This window comes from Ursus americanus, chromosome 13 (assembly GCF_024610735.1).
Source record: "Ursus americanus isolate L20-20 chromosome 13, mUrsAme1.1.p, whole genome shotgun sequence".
Lineage (NCBI taxonomy): Eukaryota > Metazoa > Chordata > Mammalia > Carnivora > Ursidae > Ursus > Ursus americanus.
Genome location: NC_142139.1, coordinates 44716973 through 44742729, shown reverse-complemented (window position 1 = coordinate 44742729; position 25757 = coordinate 44716973). Strand labels below are relative to the sequence as shown.

Genomic DNA, 25757 nt, shown 5'->3' with positions numbered 1-25757 from the left:
ATAACATTATATTAGTTCCAGGTACACAGCATCATGATTTGATACCTATTTACATTGCAAAACGATCACCACAATAAGTCTAGTTAGCATCTGTCATCATACATAGTTGAAATTTGTGTGTGTCTTCAACAGAAACTTACTAGATATACTCTCTCAGCAAATTTGAAATATGCAGTACAGTATTAGTAACTGTAGTCATCGTGTTGTATATTACATTACATCCCCATGATTTATTTTGTAACTGGAAATTTGTGCCTTTTGGCCCCCTTTACCCATTTCACCCACCCTGGCGATCACCAGGCTCTTCTCTGTCTCCATGAGCTCTTTTTTTTTTTAAGATTCCACATGTGAGATCATAGAGTATTTGTCTTTCTCTGTATGACTTATTTTTGCATAATGCCCTCAAGGTCTATCCATGTTGGTCCAAGTGACATTTTTCCTTTTTATGGCTGAATAATATTCCATTGTATATATAAAGCACATTTCCTTTGTCCCTTCACCCATTGATGGACACTTAGGTTATTTCCCTGTCTTGGCTGTTGTAAATAATGCTGCTGTGAACAGGAGGGGTGTAGATATCTTTTCAAGTTAGTGTTTTTATTAGTATTTACATTATTAATCTCCCTTTTCCTTTTTTTTTTTTCTTCTATTTTTGGTTCATTTTAGTTTTCAGTACTTCTTCCTTAAGAGGGTCTGGGCAACATAATGTAAAAAAGCATATAATTATAATTTTTTAAGTCCATGTTTAGATATATTTTCATTTCTCATGCTAAATTCACCATCTAAGATGAACCAAGATTTATTCTTCTTTAGAATACATGGCTAAGAGCATGGTATAATATTTTAGTAATTTGACTACAAACATGTGTTTTATTTCCTTGCTATTTTTCTCTGAGTATACTGTCCACTGGACATAGGAAAAGTATATGTTCAATAAAACCGTTACAAAATATATACTTGTCTCTTCCTCAAAATACCAGTAAAGTTATATGTTTAGAACTATGATATTTTAAACAACTAAACTATAAATGTAGTCCCTTAATTTGGTACAACTTAATGTTTGTTGCTTCTTTTTTTTCTGATTATAGGCCTAGTTGTTTGAGATTTACATAAAACTTTGACAGTCATGTGTAAATCATATGTGTTTGGTGGCAAACCTCACTGCATTTAAAGACGAATTTTGGGGAGCAGCAATTTAACTTAAAAGGAAATTTACGATTCTTTTACCACAAAGAAGACCTAGATGTTTGGTCTTTAAATTATGTTTAATTATAGTTTAATGGAATTGTGGATTATAAAGGGAAAAAAAGATGTAAACAAAATTTAAGTATATACATTTTAGCAATGAGCTTTTTTGACTGGTTATAAAAATAGAATTCAGATCTTTTAGTAGGTATGTAGTTTTCTAGGTTGTATACGAAAAAATAAACAGTGCTATATTTGTAGAGTGCCTTGGATTATGTAAGGCATTTTTTTAGACAAAATGGGGCAAGTAATAAATTTTAATAAACCTAATTGGAAAAATTAATTCATTAAAAAATATTAGTTGCCAAAATGAGAAGGACTTTTGATATAAACTGCTGCTATAAACACCTTTGAAATATGCAGGTTATTGGAAGAAAATTTAGAGGGTGGAGAATATCCCAATTTTAAAGGAAATCTTTGAAAACAGGTAATTAACTTAATGTAACAGTAAATTTTCATCATTTTTAAAAGATAAATTGTCAGTATAGAGGAAAATTCATCTAACTTGATAGATCCTTCTGTGTTCCTTGGAAATATACTTGTGCTAAATTATATGCATCAAAGAAGTATTGATTATTTCATATAAGTTAATATAGCCAATAGCAGTATTAAATATTAGCATCCACTGAGAGGGAACGTGTTTCTGAATAGGTTACTTGTGGCTGAGGACAAATTCAGGCACTGAGAAGAATGGCAACATTAAATTGTCTAATATAAAAATTCTATAGCAGTTAATGCACATTTACTAATATGATGATATTGCTCATAATGTGTACTATATATATTCACAGAAACTTACATTTTTCTTTACTCTGTCTTCCTGATTATAAGTTAGATCATATAAAATAATACTTACCAGATTGATGAAATAGCCAAGGTTAAGAGAATGAAAAAGCTGCTTTAAGAATCATAACTACAACTTATTAAAATTATTTTGGGTTTTTTTAACAGAAAAACAGGTTATTCTTTAACCTAAATAACCTTCTAACTAATACATGACCCTTGGTATTCAGTCTTTTAAATTCTAGAAGCTTCTTAGAGCAGCGTTCTTTTTTCAAGATTTTATTTATTTATTTATTTGAGAGAAAGAAAGAGTGAGAGCAAGCATGGGAGCAGAGGGAGAGGGACAAGCAGACCCCTACTGAGCATGGAGCCCCACGTGGGGCTCGATCTCATGACCCTGAGATCAGACCTGAGCCAAAATCAAGAGTCAGAGGCTCAACCAACTGAGCCACCCAGTGCCCCTAGAGCAGTATTCTTAAATGGCATTTTATCAATGGGAAATAATGTGATTTGAGTAACAAATACTCAATGAGAAGTTGCTGCAATTGCTGAAGTTGCAGCTGATGAATGGGGGAAAATTCACTATTTGTTTTTTTAACAATAGAGTTATATGCAAAGTTTCCTTTTATTTTAGTGTGACTCATCTTTTATTTGTTCTTGGAGATTCATGTGTTAAGTCAGCTTTATTGTGATTTTAGGAATCTGTGAGTTGGTAGTTTGGCATTCCGGTAATTAAGAAGACTAATACGTTATGCTCTTTTGAGTATAAATGGACACAGGTTTTTACTCAATAATGTTAAAATAATCATTTTTTTCTGTGTGAGTTCTGAAAAGAGTGGCACTTGGTTTATATCTTATGAGGCATACGCAATAGTTGGGTTAAAATATGGACGATTAAAAAAACAAACAAACAAACAAACAAACAAACATTTATTTTGAAGCCTGTAGTTTTTTAGATGTCTGTGCTAAATGTATGTCTCTTCCTATATTTTTGCTTTAGGAGTACAAGATCCCCAGCATGAGAGAATTATTACTGTGTCTACTAATGGAAGTATTCACAGCCCAAGATTTCCTCATACTTACCCAAGAAATATGGTCTTGGTATGGAGACTGGTAGCAGCAGAGGAAAATGTATGGATACAACTTACATTTGATGAAAGATTTGGGCTTGAAGACCCAGAAGATGACATATGCAAGTAAGTTATCATACTTGAAATTCAAACAGAGTGTAACTGTTGTATGTAGTCTTTCAAGTTGCTTCATTTTAATAATGTGATTTTAAATGGCATCTTTTGTTCTGTTTTTCTGATGATCCAAGAAATTTGCAACCTTATTTAAGCTATGTTTCTTTTAAAGTCAGAAGACACGTACTGTACGTATGCATTCATCAGCTTTATCTACTTCTGAAAATATTTCAAGGTACCTTATGGCACAAAGTACATAGAGAATAAAATGATTTGAGATAAGGGATAGAGAAAGAAAAGCCAAATAAAGGAACATAGTTGTGCCAGAAAACCTAAGTTATGATCAGTGCCAAAAATGTTACATTTGAGCTTCCTGATAGCCAAGTCAATAAAATAAACAATAAGTATTTAAAAGAAAAAGCAGTATTCATGGGTACATACTACCTAGATACACATATGGATGCTGTCCTTCACACACACACACACACACACAGGATTAAAGAAATTTGGATACTTCATCACAAGGAAAAAATGCAATTCTGAAAGCAGAATTAGTTTAGGATAACATTATGGTTTGCCAGGTAGAAATCCATCATAATTCTTCCAGAAGCATTCGTGAACCAAAGTCAGCTGGAGTATTTCATCCACGCAAAAGACCACCTACTGTATGTCATACAAATATTACTCTTTAAATCCTATGTGAATACACTTGTCAAGGTTGGGTGGTCTTATTGAAGACTTTCCACTTCAATGGCATTTGTATATCATGAAAATATTTTACTTGAGCTTCTTTGTCGGGTTGTTTTCTCTTTGATATACAAGTTAAAAGAGAATTTTCACTTTATGGTATATTACAGATAAATATTTCAATACAGATGAAATAAACTTTGTACTTGCTGTCATCACAGTTTGTATCTTTAACATTTGTATAATGACTTTTTTTTTCACATTTCTTCTTTCCATGACTACGCATTTCATGTTATTTTTTCCCCCTTACATCTGTAATCTTTGACTTTGAGAACTGGAAGCTATCCTAGCTGTCTCTAGAGACTGTGTCATTCAACCCTTCATTTTATATGTAAGGACATGGATCAGAGAACTAAAGTAGTGGCCCTAGATCTCATTCATATTTTATAACCTAAACAAATGTGACAATCCACTTTTCCCTAATACCCATGTAGACGGTTTTTCACCATGCTATTTTGCACCTCCTGTATTTTTTTCCTATGCAATATTCCATAATCTTGCTAAAACTTAGGAAGGCTTTAAGATTTTGCGCTCCTCGTGAAGCAGCACGTTAGCCTACCGCAGTTCCCTGCATGCTGATCAAAGACAGGAGTCTCCTGGGTCGGAGACATCAACAGCAGTAGCCCAAGTATTAGCCCTTCTTGTGCCTCTTGCCCTGGTTCCTGTTTCAGCAGGTCGATTCCAAGAGGGCCACCGAACACCTGCACATCTAGTGGGTTGTGTTACAGGAGAGGCATTATATGTATGTGCGTATGCTTACAGAGTTATATGTATATGTATTTAATGTGTATTAGTAATGAAATAAGAAAAATTAAAAGATCATCCAACATGCCTCACTTAACTTGTGACTGAGCTTCACTCAGCATTAGACTTGATTCAAGAAAAGTGATGCTTCCAGTATTTCTGAACCTCCTCCCCTTTATTCCTCCCTGATCACATCTTCTTCTTGCCCTTGCAAATCATCTTGAGTTTTTTTACTCCCATCTCCTGTTTGACCACATGTACATTACCCTATAAAAAGTAAGTTGGTTATTTTTTGGCTGTTTTGAAATATAGACCAGTGCAATAATACTGTGTGTGAACTGAACAATACGATGTCTTACATTCAGTTCATGTCAGTGCAGATAGCTTAGATCACTTATTTTCCTTGATGCGTAGTATTCTATCGTAGAAAGAGTCAACTTTTTTTGTATGTTCTACTTGATGAATGTTTGGCTTGTTCTCCTAGTTCAAAAGTACAAAAAAAATTTTTGAGTCTATATCTAAGAATCATATTGCTGTTTTAACACATTTATCTTTTCAACCTTATTAGGTAGAGTTAAATTAATTTTAAGAGTGACCAATTTACACTTACATCAACAACATGCAAAAATTTCTATTGTACCACATTCTGAGCAACCTTTTGGTTGTCATTCTTTTAATTTTTGGTAGTATGGTAGGTGTAAAATTGTACCTTGGTATTAATTTTTATTTGTATTCCCTGATGACTAATGAGGTTGAGAAATTTTCATATTATCACTGGCTAATATTTCCTTTTCTGTGAAATGTCTGCTCATGTCTTTTGCCCAGTTTTTATTAAGAGTGTTTGACTATTTAAATTTTGCTTTTCATATTTAAGTCTTTGATTCATCTGTATTATTTTTGTCCATGGTGTGAGGTTTTTCATTAGTGTCTTAGCATCACGTGATGTGCAAAGCCGGCTAATTCGTAATCAGACTTCTGCATAGGATTTGGTCTGTTCCAGGCCGCTCTTCTGTTCCTTTGCCAAGTTGTGTCCTTCCGTGTTCCAAAATGATGATGTCGTAATTACATAGCATGTCGAAGCTATGTGATAGGGCAGTCTCCCCCTCACTTTCTTCTCCTTTTGGAGCATCCTGGCTATTTTTATTTTTCAGAAATAGGTTGTCAATTTCCTTGAAAACTCCTGCTGTGATTTTTATTGCGATAGCATTGGATGTATATAGATCATTTTGAAGAAAATTGACATCTTAATAGAAATAACTTTCATCTTGGAGAACTTTATGTTTCTCCTTTTATTGGGGTCTTCTTTATTGGCTATACATTTTCAAATGTTCTTTTCAGAGATGTTATGCATAATTATTTAGATTTATTTCTATATTCTTTATAGATTTGCTAAAATCCCTTCTTGAAAAGTACATTTCTAATTGTATATCGTTGGCATATAGAAATGTAATCAGTTTTTTAGTACTGATCTTATATCTGGCAAACTTGCCATAAGCTCTTTTATTTATTTTAATAAGCTGTTCTGGGAATTATTTTGGATTTATGCGAAAATCGTATGATTTGGGAAAAGATTTCTTTCTTCCTTTTAGTTCTTTTACTCTTCCTTTTCCATCTCTTATTAAGCTGTTGATTGTATTAGTAGGTATCCCTGTCTTCTTTCTGATTTTAGAGTTTGCTTTTAAAAAATATATATACTTTGAAATTTGGAATAACTTTAGATTTTACAGAATGTTGCAAAGATAGTACAGAGCATTTACATATACTCTCAACCGAGGTTCCTCCAGTGTTAGCGTCTTACATAATCGTGTTACATTTGCGTAACTAAAAACTTGATTTGCTTGCAATACTATTAACTACAGACTTGATTCAGAAGTCAACAGTTTTCCCACTTTATGTCCTTTACCTGTTTTCGGATTCTTTCCAGGATAAGCCTGCTGCATTTAGTGCTCAGTCTCCTCCAATCTGTGACAGGCTCTCTCTTTCCTTCTATTTCATGACCTTGACAGTGTTGAAGAGTACTCGTCAGGCATTTTGTAGAATGGCTCTCAATTTAGGTTTTTCAGATCTTTTCTCATGATCACACTGAAGGGTTTTGGGGAAGGATTCCAAATAGATGATAGGCCCTTCTCCTCAGATCGTATTGGAAGGTACATCCTATCCACCTCACCTGTCACTGATGATGTTAACCTTGATTACTAAGGGTGAGTTGCTCTTCTGGTAGGAAAATACCCTTTCATTAGCTACTAATTGGAGGCATGTAACTAAGTCCAGCCCACATTCAAGGAGAGAATGATTAAATTCCACCTGCCAGGGGCACCTGGGTGGCTCAGTTGGTTAAAGCGTCTGCATTCCGTCTCAGGGTCCTAGGATTGAGCCCTGTGCTGGGCTCCCTGCTCAGTGGGGAGCTTGCTTCTTCCTCTGCCTCCTCCCTGCTTGTTCTCTATCTCAAATAAATAAATAAAATCTTAAAAAAAATAGAAAAGAAAGTTCTACCTCCTGGAAGGAGGATAGATAGATAGATAGATAGATAGATAGATAGATAGATAGATAGATATAAAATTGGGAATTTTTCAGTAAAGAAAATCTGTGCCTTCTCTTTCCTTCCTTCCCTTCCTCCTTCCTTCCTTCCTTCCTCTTTGCTTCCATCATTTATATCAATATAGACTCATGGATATTTATTTTATTCTTTGTGTTGTAATCCAGTGCTATCATTATTTACTTTGTAGTTGAAATTGTTCCATATTTGGCCTGTGGGGGTAAAGGGTTTGCTGGAATATACAAATATTGAGTATGATGATTAATGGAGTTTTTTTTTTTTTTCTTTATTATTTCAAGTACTTCCTTTTTTATTTGCTAAGAGGTATTTTTCCCCTTTGGGAAAATTTTTTTATTCCTTTAATTTCTGCATTTAAAAATAAATTACAGACGCCATGACAGTTTATACTTCACCATAAATTACCTAAGAACAAGGGCATTTCCTATGTAATTTCAATACCTCTTTCACATGCAAGAAATTTAATATTAATATGAAACTATTACCTAATATATAGTTTCTCCTGATCCCAAAATGTTAACACTTCTTTATTTTCTTTTTTCTTACTATGTTTTGATTCAGTAGCAAATAATTGATTACCTATTGCATTTGTTTATTATAACTCTTCCCTTGCCTTTTCCTGGCTTTTATGACATTGATATTTTTTAACAGTCAAGGCCATTTGCTCTGCAGAATCTCCTAGTGTCAATTTATCTGAGTATGTCTTCATAATTACATCCTGCTTAAATATTTTGGCCAGAATGTTCTCTAGGTGATGGGCCCTTCTGATTGCTCATAATATCAGGTTATTGTGTTATCAGTGCTGTGAGTTTGATTTCTCAATCCTGTTTCACATTCATCCTACCAATTTTGATAATGTGGTATTTTTATTTTTGTCCATTTGAAGATTTTTATAACATCCATTGTTTGCTTCTTTTAAGCTATAGTCATATAGAAGCATATTGTTCATTTTCCAAAAAAAGTATAAGGTTTTTAAATGTATTTTTTATTGTAGATTTCTGAATTCACTTTATTTTGGGTAAAAAAATATATGTGGCCTATTTGTGATTGTTTAAAATTTAAGATTTGGCTTTATTTGCTTCAGATTTTTATGTTTTCCAAATGTACTTGAAAAGAGGATATGTTCTTCAGTTGTGGGGTGCAAGTCTATGTATGTCCATTATATCAATTTGTACAGTTGTGCTCATCATGGCATCCGGATCTTTCCTGATTTTTTTTGATGTATCAATTACTGAGAGAGAGGTGTTAAATTCTCCTAACAGAGGATAAATACACTTGTCAGTTTCACCTTATAGGCCTATCATTTTTTGCTTTATATGGTATTACTTTTTTATGTTTTAATTTTTTTTCTAAGATTTTATTTATTTGACACAGAGAGAGAGAGCACACTAGCAGGGGGAGGGGCAGAGGGAGAGGGAGAACCAGACTCCCCACTGAGCAGGGACACCCCCCCCCCCCCCGCCAATGTGGGACTCAATGCAGGGCTCAATGCAGGGCTCAATCCCAGGACCCCGGGATCCTGACCTCAGCCAAAGTCAGATGCTTAACCCACTGAACCACCCAGGCACCGTTCTCTATATGTTTTTAAATTATATTAATTGGTGCACATAAGTTCAGAGATCTAACCTCATTTAATCCTTAGTAATGTTTTGTTTTTGCTTCAAAGTATACTATGCCTTGGGGCGCCTAGGTAGCGCAGTTGGTTAAGTGACCGACTCTTCATTTCAGCTCAGGTCCTGACTGTGGGGTCATGAGATCCAGCCCTGCATGGGGCTCCATGTTCAGTGAGGAGTCCACTTGGGATTCTCTCTCCCTGTGCCCCTCCCCCCACTAAACTAAATAAATAAATCTTTAAAAAGAAGTATGTTATGCCTCATATTAATAAAGCTATATCAGGTAATTGTTCTTTCCATTCTTTTACTTTCAACTTTCCTACGTCCTTCATTGTGCATGTTAGCATATATGTCTATGTGTGTTTTGGTTTTCTTTTATGAAAGGAACATGAGTAGCATTAAGAAATTCAGTAAAAAAACTTTGTATTCTACTTAGGAATTTAATCTAGTATATTGAATCTTATTATGCATGTAATTTTGGATTCAGTGTTACCATTTATTTTGTACACGTCATTTGTACTCATTTTTCTGTGTCTTCAGTTTCCTTTCTTGCATTCTTTTAGTTTGTCTTCTCGTCCCTTTTTTCCTTTCTGTGGATTTAGAAAGTATACATCAGTTGTCGTTTTAAAATGGCTGCCTTAGAAATGCCTACTTGACCTAATATCTAAAGCTAGTCAGTGTTTACCTCCATCCCCAAAATATAAAATTCCCTGAGAACATGTTAACTGCTGTGGAATGCTCACTCTCCAGATAGCACCGCACTTGGTTGATAAGACAGAGCTGTGTTTACTGCTTACCATGATGATGGAGAAGGCCACCTCAACAGATTTAATAGTGTTTGGGGAGGTAAAGCAAAACCAGATTTTGTGGAGAATTTGAAGTTTGGTTTCAAATGGATCTTTATGGAGATTTGATTAGGTTTGGGAAAGGCTTATGAGATAATAGTTTAGAATCTGTTACTATAAGGCAAGGATTTTCAGGTGGTGAGTTCAGTTCTGGGTAGTGAACTGTTGCTGTTTTTAGCTGAAGGAGTTAATGGCTCTTTAGGGCAGTTCCTGTAATGAACAGTAAACCACATTGCCTGGGCAATAAAGACAATAAAATAGTAATGTCTTGTTACTGTAAACAGTTAACTGGGTGGGGTAGATGATTTCATTCTTATTGTCCAAGCTGGTTTGGTTCTCACTGCAGCTGCCCCCACTTCCGATTGGTATGTGGCATAGTTACTGAGGATTTTAGTTTTGTATTTTTTAACTTCACAAGTAAGACATTGTTTTATTATTTTGTATAAGCAGCGTTGCTTTGGCTGTACCCATGTGTCTGCTTTCGGTGCTAGCCATGTCTTCCTGCATTTCAGAACTTTTTTTTGTAGAATTATTTTACTTCTTCCTTAAGTACAGTCTTTAAAAGTCTCTTAAGTGAAAGCCTGTTGGCAGTAAATACTCAGTTCTTCTGTACTTGAAATTTCTTTATTTCACTTTCATTCTTAGAAGTTAGTCAGACTGGATATAGAATTTGAAGTTGTGTGTTTATTTTTTTCTCAATAGCTTGAAGATACCATTCCACCATCTTGTGGCTCTTGAGCAGTCAGTCATCCGATTGCGGACGTAGCCTTATGGTCCACCATTGGGTGGTACATTTTACAGAGGGAGACGTGCATAGCAGGGGTGAGAGGGAAGGGATGGGGTTAGGATCCAGCCCCAGGCCTCTTGTCCTGTACCACCTGTGGCTCATTAAGCACAAACCCCTGCTCTTGTACACCAGGACCCAGCAGATCCTCACAGGATTCCGGAGCTTATTTACCTCGCTGAAATCTCGATTCCTTCTATTTATCTGTCTTCCAAAGAATTCTGTTATTTTCTTGACAGCTCAATATTACATTAAAAACAGTTGTTTTCTTTCAATCATTTGTTCAGCAATTTTAGTTTTAATATACCAAGAGGAGTTTCTCTGCCTCATTTTGTCCACCATATGACTGAAATGTAGACTACTGCAGGCAGAATAAAGTTTTTCCTTAACAAGGCTTGGTACTCTCAAGTTCAATTTTTTTTTTTAATGGCAACATTAACTCTTTTCCATTACAGTGCTGTAGAACTAATAATAATTGTGTCCCCACCCAAGTGCATTTTAAGAATTTAAACTGTCCCATTTTGAATATTTTCTCAAGTGTGAAAACGTAGAAGAGTCTAGAAAATCGGAATCACTATTTTTAAGTCTATCTTTAGAAGAGGACAGACTCAGTTGCGATGTTTGACTTTTTCCCCATAGCACTACTGGCTTTGCAAATTTTCTTTTATAAAGAAACGATAAGAGTGAGCTGTGTTTTTATGCTATTTCAGATTGATATTATTACAAATCAGATGCAAATTAGATTTTTATTGCTTTAACAACCTGACAGGATATGCAGGCAGTATGATGGAGGGTATCCCCTGGAATAAGGAAGGGGAAGATGAAGAGTGTGTGTGTGTGTGTGTGTGCGCGTGCGCGTGTGTGTGTGTGAGAGAGATTTGCTGTAAAAGATGCCTAAATATTCAGTGTTGTCTGTGTGTGTGGCTCTTAACGTTAATGACATATGGTGTACCTAGGAGGACTCATTTCTAATGAAAACTTCTTTCTCTTACTTCCTTTTGTTTGTTCTTCTAAAGCAAATAATCTACTCATTACATATAAGATTTTACAAAGAGATGGACCATAACAGACAGCATTTGAAAAAAGATAGGTTAATCAGTCTGCCCAATTTAAAATAGTGCCTCTTCACCAAAACGACTAAGTTTCTTTTGGACGAAATATTATAGCCCATTAAAATTTGGAAAAATTTTAATGACAGAAATGCCAAATATGCTAAATGAAGTAAACACGTTCTTTTTTTTAATTATTTAGAATTTAAGATGATCAAAGTTGTTAGCTTTTAAAAAAAAAGATTTATTTATTTGAGAGAGAGTGTGTGTGCATGCAGGGGGAGGGGAAGACAGAGAAGGAGAGAGAGAAAATCTCCAGCAGACTCCCGGCTGAGCACGGAGCCATTAGCAGGGCTCCATTCCAGGACCCTGAGATTGGGACCTGAGCCGAAATCAAGAGTCAGACGCCACCCAGGCGCCCCAAAATTGTTAGTTTCTTTAATTAAGAAAATATTTTGTGTGTCGTCCTCTCTTCCTGCTATTTATGATAAAATCAATGTGATATTATTTGCTCATTTATGTATTCTTAACGTTCAAGGAGCGCTTCTTGAGCGCTATGGGAGGTAATAGGGGGATGCAGTGATTAGGAGATGGCTCATGCCCCCAGGGAGCTCACAGTCTGGGTAAAGAGACAGACAAATAAATAGGCCATTAAAATAAAATGCCACCAACTCCACAATGGTAAACACAGAGTATAGTCATTACTGTAACTGGTTATGTTTGGATTGCTGTGTTGACCGTGTTCTAGTTTGTACCCTAACTGTGTATCTTACCAGCAACAATCTATAAATAAATGCTATTAATTTATAATGGAGAAATTGGGATGCGGGAGTTAACTCTGCCCTGCAGACCTCAAAAACTCAAATACTCGTTTTTTTGTGTTTCACTCTAGTAGATATAACTTTCCAAGACAGTATAGATTCTTTATGTCAATTTTACAATGCCAGCGCAAGCTGTGAATGATAAAATTTTAAGGAGCCAATTGTTTTATGGAAGCTATGTAAAAATATTTGTTAGTTCCATGGCCGTACAGCTAAAGTTAAAGGAAGGCAATTTGATTTATTCGGTTGATGATGACTTGAGAGACCAGTAAGTACGTCATAAGAATTTTATTTTCCAAGCAAAATGTGTTCATGAACCCCTTAAGAGGATTGAGAAAAGACAAAGGTGCCAGGAGTTCCTAGGGCCATAAGCGATCCTAAGTTTTACTGCTTAGGTTTCCGACGGTGTCACATGAATCTCCTTACCTACATAATTCCCAGCCTGAGTTTGCAGACCTGGGCCTGAGTATAAGTAGCTGGGTGTTGAGCTATAGCGCAGAACTGCGTTCCTGTTCGTGATGGCAAGAAAAAGAGAGGTGCAACCAAAAGGTCAGGTACACTATGGGAACCCTACTATAAGAGCAGATAAGGTTTGCTTGGTGATACAGATGTTGGTTTGGCCACTTTCTGCAAGATGTCTACCGCAACCACTGGCAAGGGGAAGGGAAACCAGATTGACTTCGAGCATTCGTTAGTCCTCCCCAGGACTTACTCTAGGGGCCCATCTAGGCCAAAGCACATGGAGGTTGGTTACCTAAGTAAATCACTTCTTTTTTAAGGAGCAAGGGGAGGGTGCATCGGAGGGAGCCATGTAGGCGAACAATAGTGTCTGCTGTTGTCTTAACTACAAAGTGACGTAAACGTGCAAGCAGAGACAGATTAGTTATAAACCAAAGAAGTATGGGACTACAGCGTGTATGAGGCCTTGAAGCATGGGTAAGACTTCATTGGCTGACAAATGCCTAAAAGTAATAAGTAAAAGCCAATTAGAATAAAATAATCGGCGTAGTAAAGAGGAATGAGCACTCTACGTAGAGTCAGACTGGAGGTGGCAAAAGCCTGGAATAATTTGTAAGCCATGAGTTTGTCTGGAGCTTGAGAGAAGGTGGAGGTGTGGTGAGGGGAGGCTGTACTGTGGTAGGTTCAAACTGCGGGGAATTTTGAAGAGTAAGCTGATGGATTTGCACTTTCTTTCTTCCTTTCTTACGGTGTCAGAAGCCAAGGGGTATGTTGCAGATCTACATCGTACACTGGTCTATGTTTCAGGAAGAGAATACTGATGCGAGAACGTGACGACAACTGGAATCATTAGGAGGAATTTTGTTATTTCTCATACACAAAACTTTACAGTTTACCTGTTCTATCAGACCTGCATTTTGCCTAATTATTTTCTCATTGATCTGATCACAGAAAGCGTATGTTCCTCTCTTATCATTCCTCTAACCGCCTTCACCGTTAGAGCTCTGTGTGGGTGGGGAGGGTGGGTGGGTGTGTGCCCAAGCACACATGTGCAAAGAAAATCTATAGATACCCCAATGCTTCTTATTTCAAAGATAACCTTTTTGGCTCCAGGGCACAAGTTTTTGGAGGAAAAAAAATGACCAATTTCAACATTGCCGACATTGGAAATATTCATATTAAATGCAACCACGGAAAAATTTAGAATGTTAAATGGTCGTTTTATTATAGAGAAGAGATAGGTGGCTTTCCTCTTCTCTCCAGTGGTTGAGCCAAGTTTACATGGGTTCTGAGAAGAACAGATGATACATACCAATATCACACCATGTCTAAGCACAATATTACAATTCTGTGACAGGTGTGCCATAATAAAATGTAAGTTTCCGTAATAGGTAGTGGTGTAAGTCGAAAGATAGCGGGGTTCATTCATGGAAGTAGAACTTAAAGACTCTTTTAGTTTCAAGTAACCACAAATAAGTAACCAGCTTAAAAAGGAAATATTTGGATTATGTTACTGAACATTTCAGGGATGGGCTTTCTCCAGGTTCTGAATGATGCCATCAACTGTCTCTTTTTCTCTGCCTCTAAAGACTAGCTCCCTGCAATTAACTTCATTTTCTATCTGTCTGTCTTCATAAAATGGAAAGAAAGCCACAGACGTGCCAAGATTTTAGCGCTTTCCATCTTTGAAGAATACAGCACTTTTCCTAGAAAAGCTCTCAGAAGAGTTTTGATCGGCTTGGTCTAAACCAAGTATCTATCCCTGGACCAGTTAATGCAGAGGGATCTAGGAGCATGTGTTACTGTGCTTGGCAAGATTTGGGTTACGTGCCCATCCCAAAGCCAATTGATGGACCGTGATTGGTGGAGAAATGGTCCCTGAAAGCAAAACTATTTCTTTTTTTCCACCAGAAAGAGGAAGAGGTACTGGTGGTAGAAAAATAACAGTCACCACTATCAGTGTGAAGAACCACAAGGAGTTGAAGTGCAGCTTTCAAATTTACACTTCCTGTTTTTCCTACCTGCACTTCTGGCCAAAGAGTCAGATTCTCTTCAGAGTGAAGATTTTGCCAGTGCCCTTTCCAGCAACTCTTTTGAGTACAGTTAGCTCAATGCCATAATTTATAGTTCTGCTATCCTTTGACCTCTGTAGCGATTACTTTTGTAACTTAAAAAAAAAAAAAATCATTCCCAAGAGGGCTTAAAATGAAGGGTGGGGACGTGACCAAGTCTGAGATCAAGGGACTCTGCCCTTAGCTAATGAGATGTTTTGGTTTTATGTTTTGAAATGTTCAAAATCAACATTTCAAGTAGAGAAAGAATGTATCCTGCAACTCCCAAACTCATGTCTGGCTCACCCAGTGTCTTGTCTCTCACTAGCCCTTTACCTTTTTTTTTTTTTCTGCATCTTCTCCTCTCCTCTCCTACTTCCCTAAACCTCCCTCTCATCTTTGTCTTCCTTTTCCACCTTCTCTGCTTTGTCATTGCCCAGATACCACATTCTTCCATTGATTTAGAAAGAGTTTTGGAGTTTACACTCTGAGGAATTCGGAATATTGGAATGGCATTGTGTGGGCTGGTTTTTACTTTTAATTGCAGTCTTGCTGCCATTGGGGTAATGGTGAGAGTTCTTGTTTGAGTCATCATATGGCACCGTGCCTTAAACAAGGACAACTTCTAGAACCAATGGAATACCCATTTTACTAGCCTGCCTAGCTAATTATCTATCTATACAATCTTACCCAAGAGAAAAAATAAGCAAGGACAATAGAGCACCAGTCATCAATAATGGACTTCTACATGTGCAAATCTTAAATATATTGTTAAAATTCTGTGCTCGCCTTTCTTTTCTCAGCTATTCCATGTTTTATGCAGGTGTACCTCCAATACTAAGTTATTAACATTATTTCGCTATGTGAACTTTCAAATAACACACGTTCTTCAATTCATCTGGCCCTCTCTCTTGGAGAATTAGAATGTGTTCAGATCCCAGCTCTCTTTGTGGAACAGCCGACCTTCTAAAGAATCCAATCTTTAAATAGGCTGTCTCCTCTGGGTTTTATAATACAGGCAGGTGCTGACTTAGGATTTATTTTTAATTATTCGATGAAATTGTTTCTAATCATTATTTGATTTCCCCTTTGAAGTTTTTTCCAGAGTGACTCCAAAACGTCTAACTTGTACAAAAGGATTATTGTTTTGCTATGTAATTAACAAAGTTTAGACTAACATATTTAACAAAATCTTTCCAAGTTAAGCTTAAAAGGTTTCATTGTATCTGATTCACATGTGAGGGTACAGAATAAAAGACCACCTTGGCAATGTTTTTCATACCTATACCTCTGTTTTCAGTAGAAGGAATGATACAACTATAATATCCTATTCTGAGTTTACCGCAGGTTAGGCAACATAATCATGAGTCCCAGTAGACTGATGCAGTATTGGTCATAATGGATGCTTGGCCCCGGGCTTAAGAAAATTGGCAAGACCTCTGTGTAGTCACAGATGCTCACTCAAAGGTGGGCAAGGAGGAAGGAGGACACTAAGATTCCTGCCCCCATGGAGTGAACTTTGCCTTCGTGAATGTCCATTCAGAGGAGATAGGAGGTGATCTGGCGAGATGCTTATCTCTATGTAGATATGGAAATATGCCATTGCCCAGAGTAAGATATACCTTCTTGGACTTCTATCAACAGATCTCTTCATTTTACTGGTACATACAGAGGTGTATGTTTTTATTCCATTATTAAAATCCTAGAGAAGACCACAAACAAAGGAGATTTGTTCTCAGAAACTTAGTTTTTTTGGGTAGGGTAAATTGGCATGTTATTTATATAAGAGAGTTTAATCTACTAGGAAGAACACTACCGTGAAATACCTGACATGTTTCAGATTCAGCTCTGACATTTGCCACTGGCCATACGGCCTTGGTAACTTAACTTACCCTTTTTAATAATTGTATTCATAAATTATTATCAAAATCGAAGATTGGGTTCCAGATGAAGATTCAGGTCATTTCCAACACTGAAAGATTTGTTTCCCTAGAATATTCACAAGTATATGGGGATACTAACATTTGTTTTACCTTTATCCAAACAGGTAATGGTTTTATAAAAGTTCTTAGAAAATTTAAAGTTAGTATAATATTATAACTTTTCTGTTTCTATGAAAAAAATCACTTCAGATTTTTCACACTGTTCATTTATATATGATCCTTTGAATTAAAACTCAGATTTTAATTTGACATTGATTTTACGGGAAATTCTTACAGTTCCGATAAACTCCATATTGTAATCACTTTAGTAAAAACAATGATCTGGAAATGCCACTACTTTAATGTGGTCCTGAAGAGTCTTTTGTCATCCCATACCTTTTCTAAGTGAGTAATGTCACAGATTACCTGCGTACTGCCCAGCCCCATTCCATCCCGTCTTTGAGAAGAATCTTCTTCCTTTGAATTAAATTTAATATGAGAAAAAATTTTACTGCTTTGAAGTCTATCAGGTGCCTAGTTGTTTCTTTTGTCATTTTTAAACTTTTCACTGAATAACTCAAGACCGTGAAGAATTCCTAAATGTAATGGAACCAAGAAGTTTTTGATTCACTATGCTGCTGATAGCTACGAAGTAGTGAAGGACTTATCCATTATACACAATACATTTAAAACTTCACTGCCCAAAGATTTTTCTTCTTCCAGAAAAGTTATTCCCCATAGCTGTTTCAAGCCCTTGAAAAATGTTTGAAAAAATTTTCAAATCTCAAGTATGCTTTGCTCCCTGTCTGCTGAGACACACAGATCGTTTCCCCATATGGCAGCTGATTTAACCCCCCTACTCCTTTCTCACCAGAAACCCCACGCACTAACTTCAAAAACATCATCTACTTCTTGACCTTTCTATCTGTAGCTCTCCATCTCAGTCTGTCAGTTTGAATAAGCAAGCTAGTTCATGATATCAAAATATTTGTGTAAATGGAACCAGTCATAATTTATTGCTTCTAAAATTATTTCATGGGATTGTGGTAGGCACTGTTTTTGCTGAGGCATTGAGGTTAATCTCAGTGGAAATGAGGCCTGCACCGCATGTTATCCTAGGGTGTTTTGAGAAAAAAATCTCTCTAATCACAGTTTACTTACTATTTGTCTAGATTAAGAACTTCCAAATAAGTGTTGATAATAGTTGGACATCACACTGCCAATGATGACGCTCCTCTTCTGAGCTTAGCAAAATTCAGAGACTTGTTTATATTTCTCAAGAACTTTTAATAAGAGGGATTTCTTAGAAGAGAAAAGGGAAGGTTCAGAGATCTACTCAAGGTTTTCCATGTAGCATGTGAAGAAGGGAAAAAGAGGAAAAAAAAGGGAAGAAAGAAAGAAGAGAGGAAGGAAAGAAGGAAAAAAGCAAAGAAAGAAGGGAAGAGGACCAGAAAGCTGCAGGCTACATGCAGATGCGTTCTTTTTTTTTTTTTTTTTAAGATTTTTTTACTTATTTATGTGACAGAGAGACAGCCAGCGAGAGAGGGAACACAGCAGGGGGAGTGGGAGAGGAAGAAGCAGGCTCCCAGTGGAGGAACCCAATGTGGGACTCGATCCCGGAACGCCGGGATCATGCCCTGAGCCGAAGGCAGACGCTTAAGGACTGCGCTACCCCGGCGCCCCGATGCATTCCTTTTCTTATGCTCTCAATTACCAAGGCAGGTAGAGAACCCCAACAGACAGGTACAGTGGAATAAATGCTGCCATTTATTGAGCACCTACTGTTTGCCAGGCCCTGAACTAGATTAGTTACTCCATGAACTCTAATCTTTCGACACTCCTGTTTATGGTAGGTATCATCCCCGTTTTACAAAGGAAATTAGGCGGGGCACCCGGGTGGCTCCTTTGGTCAAGTTTCCAACTCTTGGTTTAGGTTCAAGTCCTGGTATCAGGATCCTGAGATCAAGCCCTGCATTGAGCCCCACATTGGGCTCCACGCTCAGTGCCCAGTGTCAAGTCTGTTTGGGATTCTTTCCCTCTCCCTCTGTGCCTCCCCTCGCTCATGTTCACTCACTCCCTCAAATAAAATAAAATCTAAAACAACAACAACAACAACAAAACAAAAAAAACAGGCTACAGGCTGAGAGAAGATACAAAAGTTGTCCGAATATGTAGAGCCAATAAGTAGGAAAGCTAGTATTCACATATTTGCTCCAAGGCGCACTTTTCTATAGAAATAGAATTTTCACTGTCTCTATTAGCTGTTATATTATTTGCTAGACAAGAAGAACATCATTATCTGTCTTTCCTGTTCATCATAAAACTAAATAAAAATAACACCTAGTAAAAGAGTACAGATTGTTAGTTAATGCAGTCATGATCACATGAACAATTTATTTCTTATTTGATGATTTTGGTAATAAAGTAGTTACTGGTTTACAACACATAATGCCATCCCAGAACTGTTTGCTGGTAATAGGAATTTATGGTCATCAATCTTTTACAATTGGTGCAAAGTTCAAGTTTAATTATGTTCCAGTTGCCTGCACTGCAGTTAGGTGATAAGAGTTTACTGTCCTGTAATCAGAGATCTAATCCGTGCTTATTGAATCCCCACCAAGTGTAAGGACGTCTGAGTGGCAGAGCAGGAGCAGTACCATAATCCTTACCTTCGGGGAACGTCTAAACTAGCCGGAGATACCTATGCTTAAAAGAAACAAGGTAACATGAGATTAAACCCTAAATTGTGATGAATACAATATATATACTGAGTGTAGAAGCCCGAACAGAAATGAACAGTCTGGTAGAAGGTCAGCAAGGTGGCCACTGAAGAGCCACCAAAAGTTGACATTTTCCTTCGTGAACTCACCACTAGAATGTGGCCTGTCGCCAAGATGACAAAATCTGATCCATACATGGAGTTATGTTGAACAGGGATCAGTTTCTCAATGACAGTCTTACGTGAACCACACTCTCAAAATGTCAATCGATAATCCACAGTTAAATGTATTACATTTAAATGAAAAATACAACGCTCAAGATTCTGATTTGATGGAGAGGAAAACAAATAGCCACTGACGGTTTTGGATGTGGTGTATTTGGTTTGCTTGCCAGTGTGTGTTTTATGAAAGTGGCATGAGACATTAAGTCCTGCTGTTAAGGTAGAGAAGCCTCACGGTGGCTGGAGAAATGGTGTGTAGAAGGAGGAGGAAGAGTATGGGTTAGAGAGGCTTTAGGGGAGGCTACCAGAATAATCGGGATTTGTTAATGGGGGCCTAAAATAATGAGATTTCAGTATGAAGAGAGGAAATAGACAAAACTATTTTGAAATAGACAAAAATATTTGAACTAACAGTTTACAGGATAGTCTGTGTGTGGAAAGGAGGAGGGGGGCTATACTACTTTATAATTCATTTATCCCCTCTTCAAGAAAGGAGGTGGGGACAGTTAGAGGGAAAAACGCCTCTTCAGTCCTGTTTTTACTTCCTTGAAAGAGGTAAACTGTTAAGTCAGAGAGAATGATTAATAAAAATAATGTTTGAGTTTACTTGAGAGGATATAATTAATACTATTTTCCAGTCCTTGATTCAGTACAGTAACCACCCCTGAGGATGAGGTGTATGTGTCCTCAGTTATCCGAGCTTCCCATGGGATCTGAAAATGTCCCTAATTGGAGACAGATTTGAAAAAAAAAAAAAGTAAGGGGCGCCTGGGTGGCTCAGTTGATTAAGCAGCTGACGCTGGATTTAGGCTCAGGTCCTGATCTCAGCGTCCTGGGATCCAGCTGTGCGTCCAGGCTCTGCACTCAGTGGGGCATCTGTGAGTCTGCTTCTGCTTGGGATTCTCTCTCTCTTTTCCCTCTTACCCTACCCCCATGTGCGCGCATGCTCTCTCTCAAATAAATAAATAAATCTTTTTAAAAAAGGGAACAGTAAGATAATAAATTATAGAGTTGATCTGTGAATAGCCAGAATTAGAGAAAAAAGGAAAAAAATCTTCAAGAGTGTAAATATTAGTTATATAAGAATATTTTAACACCACATGTGTAATCATGACTATTTGGTAGCCTGCTCTGTCTGCACATATGTGTATATAAAATATGTATGTTAGCAAATTATGTATCCACAAACTCCATCCATCCATTCATCCAAGAGTCATTTAGTTCCTGCTATACATGGACCAAATACTGTGCTAAATACTGGGAATAGAGACATTATTAGATTGGGCCCCTGGCTTTCAGAAAGCATCGACAAAGAAGGGGGCAAGCATGCAAAAAATATAATTCGAAATAATGGGTGTGGTGGTGTGGGCCATGCCATGAAAATATTGCAGGACTCACAAAAAGCTTCTCTGAGGAGGTCATGCTTTGCTGAAATCTGAAGGATAAGTGAAAATTTGCCAACCGAATTGATGGAGATAATGTTATTGGTAGCAAGAGGCATAATCAATCAGCTTTTGAAATATTGAGCATTTTAGAACAAAGGATCCCATGCTCAATATTTGAAAAATTGCCATTAAGCAATTTCTAAGAATATCCAATGAAATGTCCTGCCGTATGTGCTTGGAACCCATTAGTCATAACTTGGTGATATAAAGTACGTTCTTGACCTATGACAGGAATATTATTGCTGGAGTTGCTGTACTAAGAAATGTGATCACATTTGCCATCTGGTGAAATAGCTGTCTCGCCCAGGTTGAGGTTCACAAATGACTAAAGCCCTGAGTAGCCCACAATTACTCAGTTGCCCAAAGGCCTGCAAGTAGAATGGACAGTTGTCTGTGTTTCATCAGATCCCTAAAGCTGGGGGTGGGGGCAGGGAGGAGAGGCATTACTGCTTTCTCTTCTGTTTTCCTTTGTAGTTTGAAGTACTTCAGTTCTACTGTCAACCAAATTCAGTGGGTGTCATGCACTAGGTGGACTCCGGGGACAGGATGACTTACAAAAAAAAAAAAAAAAAGAAAAGAAAATTGCCATCCCTGCCTTCAAAGGGCTTATATTCTAAGTTTATCTTTAGAATTGTCCTATGCTATACAATATTTTAAAGACATTTAAATGTGTATTTCACATTTAAATGAAAATATGAACAGCTTTGTAATGTGAAGCCAGAGTACATAAATTGCGGTAAGTGGCTACTTGTTGGACCTCAATTTTGCCTATGTGTGTGAGAATTAACACAGCTTTTCAGGTACATTTCTGAACTAATAAGGTTTAGTTTCTCTTTGATTCTATAAAATTACTAAAGTGGTATTAATGGGAGATTTCTTGCTCTGCCAAATTATTTGGCACTTGAACTTTATTTTTACTACTTGTTTGTTTGTCTATAAAATTAAGAAGTGAAATGCAGGATTGATTCTTGGCATTTTCAGGAAGGGAAATTGAAGCTCAGTGGAATAAATAGGTAGATAAAAATGTCTGAATAAAGGAATAAAAGTGATGAGATAATACCAAAAGGGGGGGGGGAAGCTATCCTACTTCTTCTGTCAGAGTGAGAACTCTAAGGGAAAACATCTGGGCAAAAGAGGAAATGAAGTGAGTGATACATTTGAAACTGTTAAAAACTGCTGAGTTTTCTGGTAGCAGGGGAACCTGTTAAAAGCTACGGTAGGAATCCTGGATATTCAAGCACCTTGAGGGGGTAATTTTAACAGGACAAGGAAAGAAATAAATACAGAGCACAGGGAAAAATTTTAGAAGTGAGAAGAGGAAAATAAAACAAACCTAAGTCCAAAAAAACCCTGCCTAGGGATATTGCCCAGGAAGGTGGATTTAGCCAAGTGGGCACTAAGCCTAGTATTTCTTATTTCCCTTTTCATGCCGCAAAATATGAAGTAATCTCCTTAGCAGGACTTATTACAGTGATCAAATCACCTAACAATCTGAAATGTTTCCTTTCATATAAAGATCTTGATTTGTTTTGTTTTGTTTCTTAAGGACAGTCTTTTTTTTTTTCAGGTTTTTGTTTTGTTTTGTTTTTTGGGTTTTTGGGGTTTTTTTTTTTTGCCTCAATCTATAATCAAGTTCTGTGGAAAATATAATTCCATATATCCATAAATCTTTTATCTTTGGAAATGAAAGTGATGACCCTAGAAAAACATGAAAGTCAAAAAGTTTTCATACTTTTAACATGTAGTATGAATAGCATCACTTGTTTCTCTAATTCTGAAATTCTAAATTCCCCTTGAAAGAGGTTAAATTATTTTTCTTTTGTCAAGATTTGAAGTCTCAGAAAATGTAATTAATGTCTACATGTCACTAGATTTTCATTAAATAGTTTATTTTAGGCTCCACAGAATCTTGTTCTTTAGTGAAGATTGATTATTTCAAAACTGCTAAGTGAATTTTCTACAAAAAAAAATATTTATACCGGCTTTACCTAATTCTGCCTCTGGAGTCTACATATATTTTTATGTTTTAAGAAAGTATTTCAAGAGATGGATTGCATGTATTGATAATAGACATTGTTAAAATAAATACATACTTACTTGGGGATAATATAAAAATCAAAGTAATATAAGTAGGGGCGCCTGGGTGACTCACCCATTAAGTATATGCCTTCGGCTCAGGTCATGATACCAGGGTCCTGGGATCGTGCCCTGCGTCAGTCTCCTGCTTGCCAGGGAGTCTGCTTGTCCCTTTCTCTCTGCCCTGCTCCTGCTCTCTGTCTCTGTCTCTCTCTCTCAAATAAATAAGTAAAATCTTAAAAAAAAAAAAAAGTGATACAAGTAGAATTTTACCTCTTCTAACCTTACTGTAAATATTTATACCCCAGACACAGACACACATATGTCTGTGTGCATATGTATGTGTGTGTGCGTCACCCCCCCATATGTGTAAATAGACACACACATAACATATGTACATATAGTCTATACTGTGGGGTAAAGGTTGAAAAAGTAAACAAAACAGCAGTAAACATTCTGTTAGTTGTTCGAAACATTGTCGTAACTTAAATTAGCTCAGGTACATAAACTAGAAAGTTTAGAAATCTTAATAGGATTTATATTAGGTAATGAAAATGTGTTCCATTTATTAAGCATTTTCTTAATGCTGGACTCCATTCTATTGTTCCTTCTTGGCACTACTCCGATTGGTACTCTGTCTGATAAGGAATAAGGGATATATTTCTTATCAGAAGAGTCAGATGGAGCCTGTATCAAATGAATTCTGAAATGTACTTTTATGTTCTAAAGGCTGACCTTCTGAGGTGTGATTTGTGCTGTGCAGTAAATAAGAAAAAGGATTTGCCCTGTGGGACAGCACTTGTAGTCTATGGTAACTGCAGTCCTCCCTCATTTACCAGTGGGTACTTTGGAAGAGTTCTATAAAAGTGACATAATTAGGGAAAGGTATTATAACATTTCCATTGGAGGCAGTCACTTTCCTTAATGGGATTTGAGCTTCCCATGGTCAGAGGGCAGACCTTGCCCAATACAGGATTCCACTGGTAGTGCATACCTCTCAACACTTCTACTAGAAAATGTTTTTTTCTCATTTCATAATACATTGGTATTTATAAGTTGGTTTCCATGGATATTGCCTGTAGACAGTTGTGATATTTGGTGATAACAGTTCTGTATAGATCTTGGAAAAAAATAAAATTTTGCAGAAAATGTTGTAGTGGGTAACATTCTAATAACATGTTCTATGTATAATTGCATATTTTTTGAGATACTACACACACGAAAAGAAATGTGATTAGGTTTTTAGGGGGGAAAAAGCCAAGATTTTTTAAAAAATGACCTCCTGTACTACCTGGTTTGTTCCTTTATTCTGCCGAAGAGGAACCTGAAGTCTAGAGCCATTTTTTATTGAATGCTTATTTCCTTAAAATAATCAGTACATTAATCTGTATTGAAATGCTTTGCTCCTCTGTTTGCATTTATTAAAGTACAAGTCTGCGGATCTGTTCTTAGATGTCAAATGTTGAATAATGAATTTTGCTGGAATGCCTAAAATTTGTTTTAAATTCTGAGAACATTTTTTTCACATGCTTTGATGATAAATCATCTCATTGAAAATAAATATTCAAGGGGTGCCTGGGTGGCTCAGTTGGTTGGGCGTCTGCCTTCGGCTCAGGTCGTGATCCTGGGGTCCTGGGATCAAGCCCTGTATTAGGCTTCCTGCTCGGCAGGGAGCCTACTTCTGCCTCTCCTTCTCCCTCTGCTGCTCCCCTGCTTGTGCTCTCTCTGTGTCTGTTTCTCTGTCAAATAAATAAAAATAAATAAATAAAATCTTAAATAAATAAATAAATAAATATAAATAATTAGTCAATAAGTATAAATGCTCAAAATAAATCCTTAGAAGGTTTTCTTTTTAAACACTCATATTCAGGCACTGTACCTGAAATTCTCTAATACCTAAAAGGACAGATATTTTTATCTCACGTTGATAAAACACACTCATTTTATCATTTTCACAGACATCATCACCAAAAAGTAAATTTACGTATCTAAACATACAAGCCTAAATGCCTTCGGCTGCTGATCAGCCATTTAAATATTTTCTTTTAAAATCAGGCCTGAAATCACAATAATGCTTTGATAAGCATAATATGAATCCTGTCCAAATTTTATTATAACACTACTTAAATATTTCTCTTAGACTTAGATAAATCCGTATCTAGAGTACTTTGGTATTTGCACTTGATAACAATGATACAGTATAGATAAAAACTGAAAGAACCAAGCTTTAAAGATGTCTTGATTAATGATGTCTTGGCCTTTTATAAATACATTTAGGCAATGAAATTCATCTAGTCAAAGCACATGCCGAAGGAGCAGCCTGTAGGTAGTGGTACTTGTGGGAACAATGCCTGGAGTTGTCTAGGTGTTAGGTAGAGAAGAGAGTACATTCATAGCCCTTCCTTCCTTCTTATCCTAAATTTTGATGCCCTTAAAGTAATTCTTTCAATGTACATTCGCATTTCAATATTCCTAAATATCCGAAGCTCAGTTG

At 36.6% G+C, this 25757-nt stretch overlaps 1 protein-coding gene across 4 annotated transcripts in view; it reads left to right on the top strand.

Moving 5' to 3' along the window:
- Positions 1 to 25757, top strand: part of PDGFC (platelet derived growth factor C) — a 199875-nt gene that overhangs the window by 111633 nt on the left and 62485 nt on the right. For all 4 annotated transcript variants that reach the window (XM_045798759.2, XM_045798758.2, XM_045798760.2 and 1 more), the window contains one exon: positions 3029 to 3224. In XM_045798759.2, the coding sequence (XP_045654715.1) occupies positions 3029 to 3224 (196 nt within the window). The remainder of the gene's footprint in view (positions 1 to 3028; positions 3225 to 25757) is intronic.